The sequence below is a fragment of the Hemicordylus capensis genome, chromosome 5, assembly GCF_027244095.1.
Source record: "Hemicordylus capensis ecotype Gifberg chromosome 5, rHemCap1.1.pri, whole genome shotgun sequence".
Taxonomy (NCBI): Eukaryota; Metazoa; Chordata; class Lepidosauria; order Squamata; family Cordylidae; genus Hemicordylus; species Hemicordylus capensis.
The window spans coordinates 87,244,969-87,264,853 of NC_069661.1; the positions used below are offsets into that span (position 1 = coordinate 87,244,969).

The 19,885-nt window shown below is 43.8% G+C and overlaps 1 protein-coding gene across 50 annotated transcripts in view; it reads right to left on the reverse strand.

Annotated features, from left to right (window-relative positions):
* The window catches only part of SORBS2 (sorbin and SH3 domain containing 2), a 395,454-nt gene that overhangs the window by 83,175 nt on the left and 292,394 nt on the right, over nucleotides 1–19,885 (reverse strand). For all 50 annotated transcript variants that reach the window (XM_053254397.1, XM_053254425.1, XM_053254418.1 and 47 more), the window contains one exon: nucleotides 6,887–6,953. In XM_053254397.1, coding sequence (XP_053110372.1) covers nucleotides 6,887–6,953 — 67 coding nt within the window. The remainder of the gene's footprint in view (nucleotides 1–6,886; nucleotides 6,954–19,885) is intronic.

A 19,885-nucleotide genomic window follows, 5' to 3' on the forward strand; every position in this document is an offset into this window, starting at 1 on the left:
AGATCTGTAATGTGTTTGTGGCCTAAAGGTGAGTTTAAGTGGGTTTGTTTTTAAATTATAGTATGTACTTCCTATAGGGTAAAAGAAAGAAGCACAAACATATTTACAGCGGGAGAAATGTGACTAGAAAGATGTCTTGAATTGATTGGGCAGTTAAGGGTTGTTTTGTTTTAAGTGTTAAGTGGCTTCAATATAAGAAGTTACACAAATATAAAAAACTACAACATGGCAGAGAGCATCTTCAAAGAAACATTCCTATCTCCCCTGAATCTGCCACAGCTACATGAGGAAATGTATTTTCTAAGAAGGTGCCTGATATGATAAAAATATCATCTAAAAACATGCATTTTTCACCAGTTTTAGTCAAATACACATTTAAATAGATTTGATTACATTGATTAACTAAGATTTAAGCCCTAGTTCATTAAGCTTCCTGGGTGACTGAGCCAGTCACTATCTTTCTGCCTAGCCTATTTCAAATGAATTAGATGATATACTGGCAATGCAATATGCATAATGGATCTACACCAAATTTTTCTCTCTAGGCCTTTTTACTGCGTAGATTTTTTTTAAAAAAATTAAAAACTACAAATAAAGAACAGATGTTTCAACATGCAGATGCCAGCTTCAATGTTCCATGTCTCACTGTTTAAAATCCACACTCCTATATCCCAGATACTCTCCCTAAATCTAATTAGGTACCTGATTAGTATGTGAAAAAGGGGGGGAGGAGGGGAAGATGGAAATTGATGACTCACAGCTTTGCTTGCTTAACACTAACTCTAACAGAAAAATGGGGAGCGGGGGCGGGGGGGGGAGTATAAAATTTGATGAGAGAAGCACCAGATAGTCAAGGGTGGTTACCCTTTCTGGAAACAGAAATTTGTCTAGGGAAGGATAACCTACAGACTAAATGGCATAGAAAACCAACTAAAAAGAATTTAATTATAAATGCAATCCAGCACACCTTTTAACAATCAAAGTCCAAACGATGAAAAATGTAGTTAAAAGAGCAGCTGAATTTTCATCTCAGGAACATATTTTTCATCTTAGAGACAGGCTATAGAAAAAGCTAGGAATCTAGCAAAAACAAATGGGTATAAATTCTCCTCAAGACGAACAGGGGGATCAAAATATGTGGCAGGTTCACCCATGCTTAAGATCCCCTTTATTTCTACCAACTTTATTAGGCAGTGTCAGAAAACGTCAGGTTGTTTACCTGTAACTAGGGTTCTTCTAGTGGTCACCTGTGCTCTTACACAATTGGGCTTTGCGACTGCACAGAGACCTCGTTGGAGTTCTTTCAAGCTAGATCCTTCCATTGATTTTTGGCGGTAGCCCCGCTCCATTAGGTTACATGTGGCTGCACGGGCTTCCTTCTCCAGTCTTCTGAGTCCGCCATCTGAAAGAGACTGCAGCGGGGAGGATGGGTGGGCGTGTAAGAGTACAGATGACCACTGGAAGAACCCTAGTTACAGGTAAGCAACCTGTCGTTCTTCGACATGGTCTCTGTGTTGAGCACGATTGGGTGCATAGCAAGCTGCACTCAGAGCCAATCTTACCTGGAGGAGGACGTTAGGTGAAGAGCGACTGCAACACTGCTCGTCCAAAGGAAGCATCCCTACGGGCATGCATGTCCAGTGCGTAGTGCTGCATGAAGGAGTGTTCGGAAGCCCAAATAACGGCCTGGCAGATGACCTCCAGGGGAACATAATTGTCAAAGGCTGTGGAAGCTGACACCATTCGCGTTGAATGTCCCTTGATGGATAGCTGGAGCGGCTTCTTAGCGAGCTGGTAACTCAAGGTAGTGGTGCGCACCACCCAGCGCGAGATAGTCTGTGCGGATGCTTGTGCACCCCTATTTGGTCCAGAATGGGTGATGAAAAGAGAAGGTGAGGTGTGCCAGGCGGTTGTTCTATGTACACAAAATGCCAATGCTCTTTGCACGTCTAATATGTGCAGGTGCCGCTGGGCGTCATCAGACAAGTTAGGAAAGAATACTGGTAGAGTAAGGGGTTGGGAACGATGGAAAGCGGAGACCACCTTTGGTAGGAAGGTGAAATCTGGTCTGAGGACGACCTTATCCCTATGGAAAGTGAGGTACGAAGGATCAGCCCTCAGAGCTCTAAGTTCGCTCACTCGTCTTGCAGAACTGACGGCCACAAGGAAGGTGTCTTTACAAGATAGAATGTCCATAGAGGCTGACACCAGGGGTTTGAAGGGAGCACACATATAGCAAGCCAACACAAAGCTGAGATCCCAAGCTGAGGCTATACTAGGAGGGTCTGGGTAGAGATGACAGAGACTCTTCAGAAACTTCTTTATAACAGGTTCTCGGAAACAGGATAGAGCACCCAGACAAGAGCATGAGACTATAGTGGTCAAGTGCACCCACAGGGAGGTAAGTTTGAGTCCGGACGCCTTGAGGAGTAGAAGGAGGAGCAGATGACCTGGGAGGACACCTGTGTCAGGGAGATATTCTTGGACTCTGGGTACTTAGTACAACGTGTCCATTTGTATCCATAGGACCTTACCGTGGCAGGCTTGTGTGCTGCCAAGAGGACCTGCTGAAGGTCTACAGGAAAGGAGGTCAGATCCACCACACCATTAGGAGGAGAAGCGGTAGGTGGAGGATGGGTGGAGGATGCGGCCCTCGTGTTGGGTGAGGAGGTTGGGGATTTCTGGTAGGTGACTGTAGCAGTTGTTGGAGAGGTGAAGCAGGTGGGGAAGCCAGGGGCGTTGGGGCCACCATGGAGTGATTAAAATGCACTCTGGGCTGTCCCGTAGAATTTTCTGGAGTATCCTGGGCAGCAACGGTATGGGAGGAAATATGTAGGCTGATAGGCCTGTCCAGGGAAGCGTGAAAGTGTTGCCTCGTGAGTTGAGGCCAAGGCCCGCTCTCGAGGAATAGAGGCGACACTGAGCATTGATCTCCAAGGTGAATAGGTCTATCATGGGTGTGAACCACGTTCGAAACAGAGATGCCAGAGTGTCCCTGTCCAGCTGCCACTCGTGTGGAGTGGTCCTGGCTCTGCTGAGCGCGTCTGCCTGGAAGTTTAGTTTGCTCTGTATATGTACGGCTGAAGGAGTGATCCCATGATGGATACACCAGAACTAAATCCTGCTGGAGAGGTTCAGGAGGGAGGGGGAGGATGTGCCCCCCTGCCGATTCAGGTAAGCTTTCGCGGTCGTGTTGTCTGTTTGAATAAGGACCGCAGAGTGTGCCACCATTGGGAGGAACCCTTTTAGAGCCTTGAGGATGGCCAGAAGCTCCAGGAAACTGATGTGGTTAGCAGCTTCTGTAGAGTTCCAAAGGCTGTGGTGGTGGAGATCATGCAGGTGAGCGCCCCAACCTGATTCTGACGTGACAGTGGTGAGTGTGAAGTGGGGCCTCAAAGGGTGGAATGGTGAGCCCACAGCTTGGTGAGAGAAGATTCGACTACCAGAGTTTGGAGTAGGATGTTGCCTCAGGAAGACAGCTTCCTCCTTCTCTAAGGAGTGAACTTTATAGAAATTTTCCAATTTCCTTGCAGACTGAGGCAAGGAAGATGGTTTATCCCAGAAAGATTTCATAACCTTCAATGAGAGACGGATTAAGAGGCAAAGAGACTGGGTATCAGCCTCAATGAGGTCGAACAGCGGGTCTGGCTCCTCTTTATCTTGTTGGGACATCTGAACTCCCAAGGACTTAGCCATTCACATAACGTAATCAGTGAACAACTTGTAGTCCTCAGAAGGGGAGTTTGGGCCTAGCTCAGTGAGGAGATCCTGCGGGGAGGAGCCAAGGGACACTATATCAGAACGGGCTGAAGCAGCCTCTGGGTCCTCATACTCAGACTGTGAATCTGAAGAGTCCTCCTCTGTTGGTATCGAGGGACTAGGGCTTCCCCAAGCTGCAGCCCTCCAAATGTTGCTCAACTACACCTCCAAGCATCCCTAGCCACAATTATTGTGGCTGGGTATGCTAGGAGTTGCAGTTCAGCAACATCTGGAGGGCTGCAGCTTGGGGAAGCCTGGACTAGGGGGTCGCGATGGTTCTGATTGGGTTTGATGGCCAGTGTCCTGGAGAACCTGTGTGCAGGAGCAGGCACGATGTGGTTCTGTGGAGGCACCGTGGGCGGCAGAAGAGACATGGACTGAGGAGGTGGAGGATGAAGCATAGCGGTTGGAGGTGGAGCAGGCAAGGTGTGCCGTGGGGAGCAAAATCGGTCCCGAGTCCTATGCCTTGAATCCCACTGGTGCAGCTGGGAAGAGGAGTCCTGATCCCGAGAATATCTGCTGGGTTGGTAGTCCGGGTTCGGTACCGAATAGTGGCAGGCCTCCTGTGGGTACCGAGAGAAAGGAATGGAGTGGTGGAAGCTTGGCTCTTGGTATCTTGACCTCGGCTGTAAGCGTTCATACTCGGATTCGAAATCCTCATCAGTTAAAGGAGCCTTAGGTTCGTAACAGTCTGCTGAGTCAGCCAAGTCCTGTTTCGGTTCCAACTGGGGGTCAGAATCATATACGTTATCGTGCTTTGAACGAAAATCACCCTGCTCTTCAGGTTCAAGGCCGGATTCAAGCAGCAAGGACCTGGGCGGCTTCTCGGACTTAGGGTGCTCGGATTTGCACTCTTTCCGCTTTTTCTTCTGAGCCAGTGGGTCGGGCAAGGGAGGGAGCTTGCGTTTCAGAGAGGGCTCTGGATCTGAGCCCTTACGGACCTTCTTCTTTTTCAGCAGTTGGACCGCAGAAGTAGTCCCTGGAACCGAGAGATTCGGAGTAGAAACCAATGGGATCAAAGGCGTGGTCGCATCTGATGGGAGCGTCGGGGCCGAAGGCTCTGTGGGTAACTCAGTCTTGGTGACAGCAAGAACCGGCCCTGTAGGGGAGGTGGAGGGCTGTAAGCCCGAACCCTGAGGCAGAACAGTAGCCGCAGTTTGCATCCTAGAGAGCTGTGCTGCAGTGGCTGATGACTTAAGGGCCTGTTCCCACAGCCAAGATTTTAGGCAGGAGGCCTGGTTCTTTCTGGCCTGCTTGGAGAAGTTCGAGCAATGTGCAAAGGAGTCCACCTTATGCTGCTCTCCCAAACAAAATAAGCAGCAACTGTGCCCGTTGGTAACAGGAAGCTTGGCCTGACAGCGGACATAACGCTTAAAAATTACCCTGCCGGTGATAAGCCGACAAGGAGGAGAAAACACCAAGCCCTGAAGGGCTGGGTGGAGGGGCGGCAGCGAATAAAATAAAAATGCTAAAGGAAAGGTAGGAAGAGAACTAAAATTAACTCCAGGAAAGGTAGAAATAATAGAAAAGGAGAAGGAAGGAAGGAAAAAGTGCCAAAGAAAGTGTTGTAGCTTGAAAGCACTCACGATAGAAGTTAATCTGTACGCAGGCAAAGAAAAACTGGAGAAGGAAGCCCACATAGCCACTTATAACCTAAGGGGGCAGGGCTACCACCAAAAATCAATGGAAGGATCTAGCTTGAAACAACTCCGACGAGTTCTCTGCGCAGGTGCAAAGTCCAATCATGTTGAGCACAGAGACCACGTTGAAGAACTTTAAGAACACATGGGATCAAGGCTAATGTAGTATGCACAACTACCAAGACTTTGAAACAGCAGTTAGTAAGATCTAGACTATATGATAAAAAGTGTGAAATTAAAGCCTGCCCAGTCTGTGAAAATGGGGAAGGGATCTGCAAGCAAAAAGGAGTTATTTACAAAATTACCTGTACAGAATGTGATGAAAATTATATAGGGGAAACAGGAAGACATTTGGGTACTAGATCCAAAGGACACCTAGGAGATGCCAAACATATAAATAGGGAAAGGCCATGGTCAGTTCATGTGAAAAATAAACACATGGGAAAACAATGCCTCTTAAAGTTAGCATCTTAGAGTATGAACAGTGTACGCTCAAAAGAAATATAAGGGAAGCATTGTATTTAGACAAGTTATAGCTGGAGGTCAATGGTAAGGAAGAATTTAAAGAAATCTTAAAGTATATAGGCTATTAAAAGGTAAGCAGTAATTTAGTTTACACCCTCCCCCCTTTTTTCTGTCAGAGTTAGTGTTAAGCAGGCAAAGCTGTGAGTCATCAATTTCCACCTCCCCTTCCTCCCCCCTTTTTTCAGGTGTTAATCAATGATTAGATTTAGGGAGAGTATCTGGGATATGAGAGTGTGGATTTTTAACAGTGAGACATGGAACCCTGAAGTTGACGTCTGTACATCAAAACATCTGTTCTGTATTTGTAGTTTTTAATTTTCCTAAATCTACGCAATAAATAGGCCTGGAGAGAAGAAAATTTGGACTATTTCAAATGGTCATTTCCGAGGAGAAAATGGCATCTGTCCAATGTATGCTACCTTAAGTTCATTAGAAGGGAAGAAGTATACAATTTTGATAAACGGTCTCTGCTGAGAAGCAGTGACTTATATGTTGATGAACTGGGTCACACTTAACTTTTCCCATGCAGCTGCATCTCCTGGGGTTCCTTACAAGGAGAAACTTCCAACTCTGAACCCTTAACTTGTTTTACATGTATTTAAAAATGAGTGTCAGTGAGGCATAATTATTACTTACAAGGTGTCCATCAGAATTCTTGGTTGAAAGGCTTCCTCTTACTACCTTTATTATACAAGCTTCTTTTCAATAAGAATAGGTGACTGGCTGTGGTGATACAGACAACCTATAGTCCTAAACCAGGTTCTTTTATTTCATTCTTTACTTTTGTTGTACTTGCAAAACAAAGAGCTTAAACAGATCAGTTGCTGCAATAGATAGTAACAATGAAAATTGTCCCATGCTAGTTCCAAGTATGTCCATGAAATCCTTTGCTGTGTAGTCTCTCTGTTAGTAAACCACTAATATGCATGGAAAATGTAGAAAGAAAGTGAAATTATACATACCAGGCTTGTGAACCATGTGGATTTGCTTGAACATTGTCTTATACCAATCTTTTGGTCTGTCAACTGTCTAAAAATAATAAAGTTTAAACAATTAGGGAAAAACAACTAGAAAAATTAAATGGATTACATAATGGATTTGGAGATAAAACAAAACCATTTGAACATTTTGTCATACGTTATCTTTTTTCTGTATGCTGGTAAGAAAATAACTGATGCGTCCACATTAACTTGGTACACCAGAGCTCTTTTGTAAAACATGGTAATTTAATTTTTTTAAATGACTTCCTATCAGTAAATTCTCTAAACTAGTACTATTAATACTTGTATGGAACTGGCAGCAGTCAGAAACTTAGTTGGATTGCCCCCACTGGAAGAGGAAGGGGAGCCTGCTGCCGACTCCAATATATGCTGAAACTAGGAGAAATTGGTTCCCCCTAGTATGAGACAGTTCTTATTAAAAAATATACCCTCTATCCCATTCTTGGATCCCTGCTAAATACAGAGATTTGGACATATATGCCTTGAAATATACTTGAACTTCCTTACACCACATGGCCACTCATCACCACCTCCTGGGCCCCAAGAACAAATGCAACACTGAACATAGACAAAAGCTACCATCAGAGGCTGAAGCACTTGTCTGGCAGTGCAAGGCCTCCCTTCGCCAAGTTCCGCTTTTGAGAATTAGATCTGATTTAAGTGCTTCCAGGATTAGGGCCTCAATTGATGTACTAGGAAGGGTGCGACTGCAAGGCCTACTTGAATAACCCTCAGTTGCTACTTGGATGGTGCTAGTGTTCATGTGCTAGGCTCTCTTGCTGGGCTCCTTATACTGTGCGTCAGATTCCATGTGGACAGCTCCCCTGCTGTTTCAGAGGTTATATCCCTAACTCTGGCTCAAATGCTAGCCTTCCCTGCTAGATGGACAGTTCCCCCATTTCACCTGCAAGCCCATGACTTCAGCCTTACCAGCTCATGTGCTGGATAGAAGGGGACAGCAGCTTGGTTTGTGGGCTTGAACAGTCAGGAAATTAAAGCCACATTACAGTAGGAAGTAGGAACCAGTTTTTCCCTGGATATTATCGAATTTAATCTTTTCACAAAGGTATCACTCTTGCTAAATAGGCTTACTGCTTTGGAGTTTGTTCTAGCAAGCATTAATAACAGGTAGCAAAACCAGGATTATACTGGCACAGTTGTGCCAGTATAGTTAAGACGGAGAGTAGTTTCAACATCCCACCATTATAAGCCGTGAACTTTCTATTGCTTATAAAATAAAAACCATTTGTCCAATCTGCTTGGCCATCGGCATACATTCACTAGGTGACAAGAGACACCTCCCCTGCAAACCTGGTGAAGAACCGTTGAAAAATGGCTTAGACAAAGCAGTTTAATATTTTTCTCTTTTGAACAGGCGTTTAAAGGGTTGGTGACATTCTTTCAGACTGAGGAAGTAGTATTTAAATGATTTTGTAGTCCATTTAGACAGTTTCAGCCTTTAGCATGCATGCCAGAGAAGTGCCTTTTATATAATTTGCCAGGACCTAAAAAATTGGTATTTTACAATTCTAACCCAAAGTTCTGATTTTAAAGGTAGAAAAATGCATCTTTGACACTAATTAAAGAAAAGAGTCTGTGCAGCAGCAATTTTGATGTTCCAGGTACCCACTAGGGATGGGCCCGGACCGGTCCGGAGACCATTGTAAAGGCCTCTGGACCGGTCCGGACCTGGGCGGTCCGGTTCGGGTGTGGGGTAGCTTTAAGAGCAGTGGGAGGGTTTACTTACCCCTCCCACCACTTTCCCACTCTGGTGCCGTAATTGTAGGAGTAATTGGTGCGGCAGGATACCTCCCTGCTGCCCCTTCCCCGCTGTCGCTGTAAAAAACTCGCTGTCGCTGTAAAAAACTCCCAGGAGTCCTTTGTGCGCACGCACGTCACAGAGACGTGAAGCGCACGCATGATGTACGCGCACGCAAAGGACTCCTGGGAGTTTTTTACAGCGACAACGGGAAAGGGGCGGCAGGGAGGTATCCTGCCGCCCCAATTACTCCTACAATTATGGCGCCAGAGCAGGAAAGCGGCGGGAGGGGTAAGTAAGCCCTCCCGCCGCTCTTAAAGCTACCCCCCACCCCAGTGCCGGACCGCAGTTTGGCGGTTCTGTGCACACCCCTAGTACCCACAGCACTGCCCACAACAATATGGCGGTTGGCTTTTATGTTGAGTCCCTAAAGCACAGCCGTTGTTTCCTTCACTGCCCTCTTCTTCCTCTCCTTCCCCCCTTTCTGTGCACTGCTGGTGCTGGCTGGCAGTTGGCCGACAACGATGGACTGTGGCTGAAGGTGGAAAGCAGACTTGCAGGGTTGAGCTTGGCTGGGAAGGGCCCAGTGGCTTTACCAGTGGAGGTGGTCCTCTCAGCTCCGTCCAACCACGTGCATTTGCTCCCTCCACAGCCAACATGGACTAGCAGTGGCTGGCGGTGCAGAGGAGACTGCACCATTGGACCGGACTGGGAAGAGCTTCCCCGGTGGAGGTACCTGGATTTACAGTGCAGGTGCCTGTTCTTGAAGGCATGGGATGGAGTCTGAGGTAGAAGGTAAGGAGTGCTCACTGGGTCCTTGTTCTCTGCCCTTGCCTTCATGTAGCGGGTTTGGTCGGTGCCCCCCCTTGCCCTACCAAGAGAAGTGTCCATCCCAGGTGGATCTGACCCCCTGCCAGCTTCTCAAGATGGGGTGTGTGTGAAGGCTGACTGGCTGGTCAGATAAGAGGAGGCACTTTGCAAAAGGAATTTTGCCTCTGCTGGGCTTCCAAGGGAGCTGGCCCTTTCATTTCTCTATTTATTTATTTACTTACTTCCCCTTGTCTCTCTTTTGCTCCATGCAGCAACACTTTGCCTTGGTCTTTCAGTTTGACACTGGGCTAGGGAGGGATGCATCCAGGTAGACATTTAACAGTGTCAGCTTCCCTAAACACTTCCTTGAGATGCCCCTGATGAATTTCTGCCTTATGCACCTCTGATCAAGGCAAAGTGTGGGTGCAAGGAGCCTCATTTCTAAAGCCATCATCATATACCAGGCTATACAAAGTCTTTACAGCTTATAAGGTGTGGAAGTTAAGATGAGCACCTTAACTTGCAATTTCATTCTTTTTAGAGCACAGGTGAAAATATAAAGCATCTTAACTTTCATCTTAAGCCAAAGGTTTTTGGATTACTGAATATTTATTTAGCTCCTGATGGGTGCTATATATGGCTGATGGATTGGATTTTGCTTGATGGGTCCTACATAAATGCGGTAGGCCTGTCATGTGCTCTCTTCTTTACAGTCTCATTCTTTAGGGATATTTGGGTATAAATTATTTCTCATTACTTCATGGGGCTGAACTGGACATGCTTCAGCTCTCCTCCAAAGACACAATTCTGTAGAAAATAATGAGTCACTACATTACATTTGGGGAAACTGGTCCCTTCATTCAATCTCCGCAAAAAACTAAACTTGATGAGAATGATTTGGCTCCATGTTTTGACTAAATGAAATAGGAAAGGTGGAAATGCACTTCATTTAGATTTGTGAGCTCCAAAAGCCAGTAATTACATTTGCCATTAATGTTACCCACCATAGTGTCCAGTACATTCAACTGCTGGACATATACTTTGTTGTAAAAGATTAAACACTGCTGTTGCATAATCAGAAAGTAGAAAAAATGCAAAAAGAAGAAATACAAGTGTTACTCAAGAGGCTACAAAAGTATATGCATCTGATTAGTGATTATCTGAAAATATGCATTTAACTGTATAGGCGTTTATTGTTTGCAGTGGAGATTCTGCTCTGTGACCTACATTTTGCTTAGGCTTTGCAACAATCCACAACCGAGCTGTGCTTTGTGAAAGCAGGCTCCTAATTTTTACTGGATAAAACCCTATTTTTAAGAGCTAGCTACAGTGCTCCAACACTACTTAAATCAAACTAATCCGGATGGACTGGATTTAGTTATTCACACATAAATGAAAGCCTCCTTTGTTATTTGCAATAATCAGAGAGTTAACCATGAAACAATTATATTAGATTGTGTGGTACACACACACACACACACACACACACACACACACACACACACAGCAATTTTCTGGCTTGAAGTTTTAAATAAGATTCTTTGTAGTGATACTCATTATTTACTCTTGAGAAAAAACAGTGCTACTCAATTATTGTTGGACACAATACAGAGGACTTAAAAAAAAAATCTTATCACTTGCTGGGAATCTTGTAGAATTCCAGGCAGGCCACTAAGCTGTACATAAACATAAGCCCATTTTGTTCTACTGAAAACAATGCAGAGGCAAATCAGTTTAAATTCAAGTTTTTCAACTTAACTGGTACGGAAACAGGTGATGTTTAGAACTGGAACTAAGACACGCTGCTGAATCCAGAGATTCTATGGAAACAACTATCAAGTTTCCCTATTCTACCCATTATCTTTGATAAAGGAAACATGACATTAGATGTTTCCCCACACTAGCTCTCATTATGGGCTGCTGTGGGGCGGAGTGAGCAGACCAGATTCCCAAATGAAGCATTATCATGACAGAAGGAAAGCATGGATAAGGGCTTGTGATTTTGGAGAAACACCCCATGATCAGAATTAAGTCTTTTCTTATTTATTGGATTTATCTACTATCTTTTGCAAAATTCCTCAAGGTAGTTAAGAATATCAATTTTAAAAGAGCATGCCAGGAAAACAAAATAGAATTAAAAATCAATAGTTCCAGAGTAAAAACAACAAAATCACTCAACTTGGATTAAAGGCAGCAGAACAGTTGCATCTTCAAAAGGCACCTAAATTTGAAGAGAGATGGGTCAGAATGGATCTTCTGGGGGAGAGAGAGTGCCAATGTCTGGGTGCAGCAAAGACTGGGAAAGCCCTGCTCTGTGCGCTCACAAATCGAGCTTCACTAGATAGTCACAGAGCATCCTCAAAAGATAAGATGTTATTTCGTCCCTTCTTTAAGAAATGAATTGTCAAGTATTTTTTACTTTCTATTTAAACACGAATTGTTTGTATTTATCACAGCCCTGTCCCCAAGGAGCAGCCAAGACTCAAGGAATGGAACAGGAGAAACTGGTTAAATCCAATTTGTTCATATCACTGGTAGAGGAGCAAAGATGCAGTTCCTGACATAAAGCCTGAGACCAGAAGCCCCAGTGGTAGCTCCTCCTGTGCTCGACTTCCCCAAGGATCAACCCTCACACCACACCAAGCACCTCCAGCCCGAGGTGCCATTTTGACTGGACCTCCAGGTGGAAGTCTGGGTCATGCAGCCCTTGTCTCTGGGGCTCCTCCAAATGCCCCCTGGACTGTCTCCCAGCTGCCACCATGCCAATCTAGTAGGAATTTCCCCCCTCCTGCCGGTAGCCAAACAAGCCTTACCTCTCGCCCATGCCACTGCTTTGGCGAGTACTGGTGGTGGGGGAAGAAACACAGTGGCAGAAAGGCAAGGAGGCATAGAAGTGTGTGCAGGCACACTGGGACTGAAGTCCTCTGGACCTTCTGCAGCCACGTTTCTCTCCCATGCTTCATGCTGAAGCGGTGGTGATTCCAGTCGCGCTGGAGCTGCTTCCAGTTGTCACCACATTTCTCCCCCACCCCTTGGGGCTGATTCCTTCAGCAGGCAGGCACAGGCAGCAGGGTCGGCATAAAAACGTGGAGGTGGGGAAGTAAGGGAGGGAGGAAAAGAAATGTTGCAGCCACAGTAGGAAGGCTGCATACTGGCTGCTGGGACTGGGTGGGTGGAAATTCAGCAGGCAGAGGAAAAAGAAATATGCAGGCCACAGCAGGAAGATTGCATGCTGCATGGTGGGTGGGGATGGGAGGAGATTTGCTAGTTCCCCCTGCTGCTGTGTTTCTTCCCCCCGCCCACTGAAGCAGCACATTCCTACCCACTCACTGGGTCTGATTCCCATTACTTCTGTGTTCTTTCTTGCCCTCACACTGCTGCTGTAGCTGCCCAGGAATTTTGTAACTTAGTCCCCCCCACCCACAGACACATTTTCAGAGGTTGGCACACTTGACGAAGTGAGTGGCGGAAAGGGAGGAAGAGGGGAGAGTGGCAGGACTCTCCATGAACAATGTATGTCCATACAGGTCAGTGTGAATTGTCTTATTCAGAATATCTTCTGAAAATACAAAAGGAACTCTGAGCATATTCTGGTGTAAAAAGTAGTGCAGTCAGCTAATTTAAGTGGCAGGACTGTCCATTTTTTATTTTTATCTGCTTATTTAATGAGCTATTGTAAGGTGCTCTAAAGTCTATGTAGCTTGTGGAAAAGCAGGAAATAAATGTCCTCTGAGACCTTGCTTGCTCTAGAGTCATCCCTTGCTAACTATGGGTTTTCCAATCACAGTTTTGAGTATCCACGACCAGGAAATTGTGGTAGGTCTTGCCAACCATGACCTGAGTATCTATGGTTTGGCGATATATTTTGGCAATTGGGAGGGAGGTTTCACGATTATTGGGGGTGAGGGGATCATTTTCAGGGACCCCTTCACTCCTCTTACTCACTCCTGGTGATTTGGGGAGAACCCCCCCCACCTTTTTACTGTATTTTTTTTGTGACTGCGATTCCCCAAACCCTGTTTGCCATTGATTTCAATGGCTCATCCACTGTGAATTCGCCAACCACAAGGTTTTCCCGGAATGGAACCCTTGGGGTTGGTGATGGATGACTGTTATTTGTTTATTCAGTAGGTACTTTCATAATGCTTAAATGTGCATATCCAAGTGGGTCTTCAAAAAAAGAAAGAAAGAAAGAAAGAAATTAGCCAGTATGTATGCGCGTGCATGTGCGCGCGTGTCTGTCTGTATTTATCTATGGAGAGATTATGCTTATTTTGCAAAGGGGGGGGGCATTAGCCCATTGAGTCCAAAATTACCTAGCTGTACCTTTGCCTCAAGCTCCCCAAAGCTCATGCGTTGGCACAGGAAGTGCACCAAGTGAAATAAATGAAGAGGCAACAAAGTGCACAGCTCTGTACCAGAGGGCAATCTCTTTCAGGATCTCCACTCATCATCCATTGAGGAGGATTGTCAAGGTCTGGAGAGATACAAGACATTCAGTTGCTTGATCCCAGTTATCTGTCCATGGTCCTCCAAGCTGTCTGTCCAAACCCTCCTGCTTCTCCAGAATCCCAGACCTGTGATAATATCCTTTCTTTCTATGTTCAGGTGCAGTCCATGTTCCTCAGAGCTGCATATACCACACTGGACCATCCTTCTCATCAATACTAGTTCTGTCCAACACCCCAGGCTGCTAACTGAACTTGCTGCCTCCCCGGCTGTATGTGAGTTCTGCCTTTCCCGGAACAAGAAAGTATTTTACTCACACCCTAAATACTTGGAACTTGCAGTTGACAGGTAGTCTGATACTGCAGCTTTTCCAGGCATTATATAACTGGGCATGCTGGTAAGCTCCACCCCCTGCAGTTCTTAACCCGGCTCTCCATACTAAAAACTCTTCATACAGAGTAATTTTAAGGGTTGCTGAATCACCTTGCTAATGTTAATCTGTTTTGAATAATAACTTTGAAACACATTTTAACATCAGTATCTCATATTGATGTTTCATTTTATAATATGCTATCTTATTTATTATTTTTATTTATTTAAAATATTTATACCCTGTCCCTCCAGTACACTACTACTCGAGGCAGCTCACTACATTAATAAAATAGATACAATGTAAAATAAAAGATTAATAAAGTTAAACAAGTTAAAAAAGGACAGGCTAAAACCACATTTAAAATTATGTATTTTTTTTAAGTTTCAAATTAAAAGTTATTAATAAAAAGCTAAAAACTGAGAACTATAAAAACTAAAGAACCTACCAGATATAAACAGCAGATAAAACATTTTAAAAGCCTTTAAAATTATATTTTAAATTGTTTTTTTAAAATACTGAAGGAAGGAGCATGGCAAAGCTCTTCAGGGAAGGCGTTTCAATGCCAAGGGGCCACAGCCGAAAAAGGTTCTATCTCTAGTCTCTGCCAACTAGAGCTCTGTTAGAGGTGGGGCCATGAACAGGGCCTGAGAGACTGAGAGGAGAGTGCTGGCAGGTTCATATGGGTGAATGTAGTCCAACAGGTACCTCGGCCCCAAGTCATGTAGAGTTTTAAAGGTCAAGACCAGCACCTTGAATCTAGCCCAGAAGTGGATTGGAAACCAGTGAAGCTGCCGCAGGATGGGTTTGACACTCATGAAGTGATTTGAGTCCATGAGCATCCTTGCAGCAGCTTTCTGTACCAGCTGAAGCTTCTGAAAGGTCTTCAAGGGCAGCCCCACATAGAGCGCATTGCAGTAGTCCAATCTGGCCATTACCAAAGCATGAGTGGCTGGGGTCAGGTCCAACTTTTCCAAGTAGGGTCACAGCTGGTGTAGCAGCCGTAGCTGGTAAAAAACACCTCTGCACACCACCACCTGAGATAGCAAGGACAGAGTTGGATCCAGAAGCACTCCCAAGGTGCAAACATGGTCTTTCAGGGAAGCATGACCCCATTCAAGACCAGATTTACCTAACAACTCAGGAAATTAGATTTACTGACCCAGAGGACTTCTGTCTTATCTGGAATAAGTCTCAGTCTCCTTGCCCCAATCCAGTTCACAACGGCCTCCAAACCCCGGTTCAGAGCATCCACTGACTCCCTGTCGCACAGGTAGAGCTGGGTGTCATCAGTATATTGATGGCACTGCAACCCACAGCCACGGATGACCTATTCCAGCAGTTTTCTGTAGATGTTAAACAGCATAGGGGACAGAATAAATCTCTGTGGCATGCTCCAGCACCACCTTCTGAGTACAACCCTCCAGCTAGGAATGGAGCCTCCATATAACCATGTAAGTGCTATATATGGTCCCAACCTGGAGAAACAACTCAGAAGGTTATCATGGTCAATGGCATCAAAAGCCTCTGAGAGGTCCAGGATCTATTTGATGTCATATGATGAAGCACTACTCTGACTGGAGTTAAAACAATTGAATATGAAATGGCAGACAATATTTGCATTTTTAATCAGCTATTTGAGCATGGTTGTCAAATTAAGTCTACCTCCAGCCTGCTCTTTAAAACTGCCTGCTGTTGTGAATCTAATTTTTATGATTTCCACATCAAGAATGCATCAGCAGCCATCACAGTTCTCATAATATCACAATTTATTGGGTTCTTGTTTCTGTAAAAAATGTCATAAGTTGTTTTTAACTGTTTTGTCTGTTTTAAATTTCTGTATTTTAATTGGTTCATTTTAAATTGATTTGTCAAAGGCCTAGAGGCTTATTTTATGAGGTGGTATGTAAATGTAATAAATAAAGTCAACTGCAAGTACAGTGAGACACCAGAATGACAGAGAAACTATTCCGCTAGATCATATTGCCTTTCAATATAAAGACAAATGGCGGGGAAATGGGAAAAAATAAAATTGTGGAAGAAATTACTTTGGCCTGTCAATCTTGAATATATGCACACAGTAAATTTTATCTTCTCTGGGCCAATGCACAAATTTTCAGTCTGAGAGTGTTTGTTCAGTAAAGTTACGTAAAGGAATCGTGATAGTAGCACCACAAGACAAAGCTGAACACAACTCAGACAGAATAATCTGTCTGAAGGAAGCTTCCTTTTATAGAACTATTTTATTTGAATTTCAAATATGCCATTTAACAGAACTGACTGACTACGATGAAGTGTGCCTGATGTATTTTTCTTATATAACAGTTGTACTCAGATCAGCATTTCTAAAATCCAAAGCAGCTACTTTTCCCAAGTGCTCATCCGCAATATCAGGAAGTGAAAACCCACAGTTGTTCAACAAATGAAAATTAGGAGGAAACAGCATAATTCCAACGTGTTCACAGTAAAGGCAACATAGGTGCACTGGACTTAATTTTCAGTACCGGCAGCTCAAGAATGCTCTCAGCCTTTGGGCCAGAAACAAATGGCCTCCTTACTCTGTTTTCATACAACGGGCACCATTAAACTTGGCACACAGCTTGAGGTGTTGAAGAGAATTGGATAAATGAGGAGGCTGGTCCAGATTGGCACATGCGCTTTCAAGACATTGCAGTGGATTTTAACTGAATGTCCAAGGAAAATGGATACAAGCAAAAGCCCCTTTCACATATTCGACTTAGAGCTCCATGTGCTGAATAAACCTGCCAAGAGTGAGAGGCGGGGACAGCATTGTGGCAGCAGGCTTTGCGCTTGCCTTACATGAGTTCCAGACTACATCTGCAACATTCTTGCACATGTGTGCCAGTATACATATAATGCATACTGGCGTATTATAGGACCTTTCCTGCTTTGGGGTATTGTAGAATGATGGTATTATAGAACTTTTCCTGCTTTGGGGTATCTTGCAAAGACAGGGTTCCTGATTGTAGGAAGATGTGTATACACACACACACATAAGCACATTGCAGATGTTCTCCAGAAAGTGTGTAGTGGAGGTGGAGATTGCCATTCCTCCATCATCTGCACGTACAGAAAAAGTGCCCAAGCATCTTCACTAGGCTAAGATGTTCCACACAGTCTAAGGAGAGCCTCTTGCAGAAGTACAAGATGATATGCTTGAACCTTGAAGTCCCCTTGCTTCTTTTCCTTCATTTGCTTACAGAAGGTAATTACTCTCTGCATTGAGGCAGTCTGAAGAAGGATCCCATGACATTTGTTCTTGACTATTATTCTCTATGCATACTGGCTACCACTTCATCTAATGAACCTGAAGATAAAAAGAGACCACATTGCCAGCTATCCACAATAAATTTAACTCTGGACAGCTTATTATTCATAAAACAATTGGCCTCTTCTCAGCAATAAGTGTAGACAAAGTACATGAACAAAATGATGCCATAGTCAAAGGTGGTGAAGCAGTGGGGTTGACAAAGATTTTAAGCTTTGAGACATTGGAGATTGGGCAGCCAGAAATACAAGGTTTCATAGTGACGTTAAATCAGTAAGACAGATTCCCACCATAATCATGAGGAGTATCAATCATTTCAAGTTCAGTCTATACAAACATTTCAAGCGCTGAGTAATATATTCAGAGAGTTTGGCAGTCCCATTCATGGAAACTGGTCAAAATATTGTAGCTGTTGTAGCAGAATCCCCTAACAACAAAGTGGTTGCAGAGATTGTAGTTTTCGTACAACTCCTGGGTGGTCATCTATGACACCTAAAGTGGTCACAACAAGGATCCTGTAGCTTCAAGCAATCAAGATGACTCTGTACTGTACGTGCAAACTACAAAGGAAACTGTTGAGTATAATTAGTGTGCATTTCTTTCTGATAATAAATAAAACTTCATCCAGAAAACACAAGCCTTAAATACGTATTTTGAAAAATACAATATACCCTTATGTTGGAATTTGAATTTTATGTGTACTTTTAATGCTGTTACTTATGAAGAGAAGTTCTGCAACCAAAATTGTTTATGAGCATAACATCTTTTTTGGTTTTTCATTGTTTTGGAAAGGTGAAGCTAACCATATAGAATGTAGCTTGATTGTCTATTTTACTCTGAGTGTAGAAATATAAACTATATTACATTTAAATAAACCTGTTTTACTTAGAATGAATTTTAAATGCTCAGAGACTCCACAACCTGAATATTACATAAATGATACCATATGAGTACTCTCAAATAAGATCTGGAAATATTTATATATGAAAAACAACAGGCCCACCATTTATACGTGGCTTGGAGTTAGGCATTTTCTATTATGATGATCCACATTTGAAATTGAGTGTAAAACTGATATATACAATTCTGCAAAAGGGATCTTCGTTCTAATTTGCTGTTTTCTCAATTTCATTTAGCACCCCAAATATCTGTAGCACTGTGTGAGAGCCAGCAGTTAAACACAATAAAAAAGATGTCATGATGCAATGCACTGTAGGAAATGTATAACTTTCTAAACAGGCTTTTGTTGGGCTACCTGAAATAACAAATTACCTGAGTTTGAATATTTGGGCTTTCATCTCTCCCAGAAGCTGACAGGGAGCTTGAATGTTGTAAAGGTAACACATTGAGCTTTTGGAAAGTGGCCAGAGTTCCTAAATAGGCGGGCATTACATGCTGCAGAAATATATGTTTCCAAACTCTTGGCTGAAAGATGTCTTTGTTTAGTAAGTATACAGTAGACATTTTTGCTATACTGGTGACTGCTGCCCTTCGACTGAGGCACATAAGAGAACAAGAACGCAACGTAAGGCTAAGTTCAGTATCTGACTATGCACGTCCTTTCAATGCAATGACACTGCTTGCTTTTCTACAGTTTGCTGGCTTCTCATGCAACATTTTGTATTTGGTTACAGATATTCAAATACATACAAACATGCTCTCAAGCATGCATGCGTGCATTATCCCCTGTGTGTCTCTTAGGAATACATGGAAACAGTTCTCCAGAAAAGGAGTGGACCCCAGCATCTATGTATTTTAAAATAGCAAAATATAAATACCTAGCTGGCCTGGGAGTAGAGTATCTGTGCCTCTAGTTCTCCCTCCTTCTCAGCCCCCTCCCTTCTCTTCCCTCTTCCAATGTTTTTTCGCTTTTTCCAGCCACTGCTGCTTTCTCCCCCACGCCACCGCTTTCTCTCCCCTCACTGCCGCTATCACTTTCTGTTCCCCTCACTGCTTCTCTCCCCCCGCCACCACCGCTTTCTTTCCCTGGCCACCTGCCTGCCTGTTCACTGGCCTGTCCATTGGCTTTATGTTCCCCACCACCATCGTTTTCCTCTCCACATCCCCTTGCTTGCGAACTCTCGTGAGAGCTGCCACACATTAGCAACATGTATGTCTAAGAGAATTATAATATATATATATATATATATATATATATATACACACACACACATACATATATATACACACACACACAGATGTATTTTTTACTCTTATTTCTATAAAAATTATGTATGCAAAAGTACTGTGATGATATACTGATGCAATGTGTTTAGCTATATT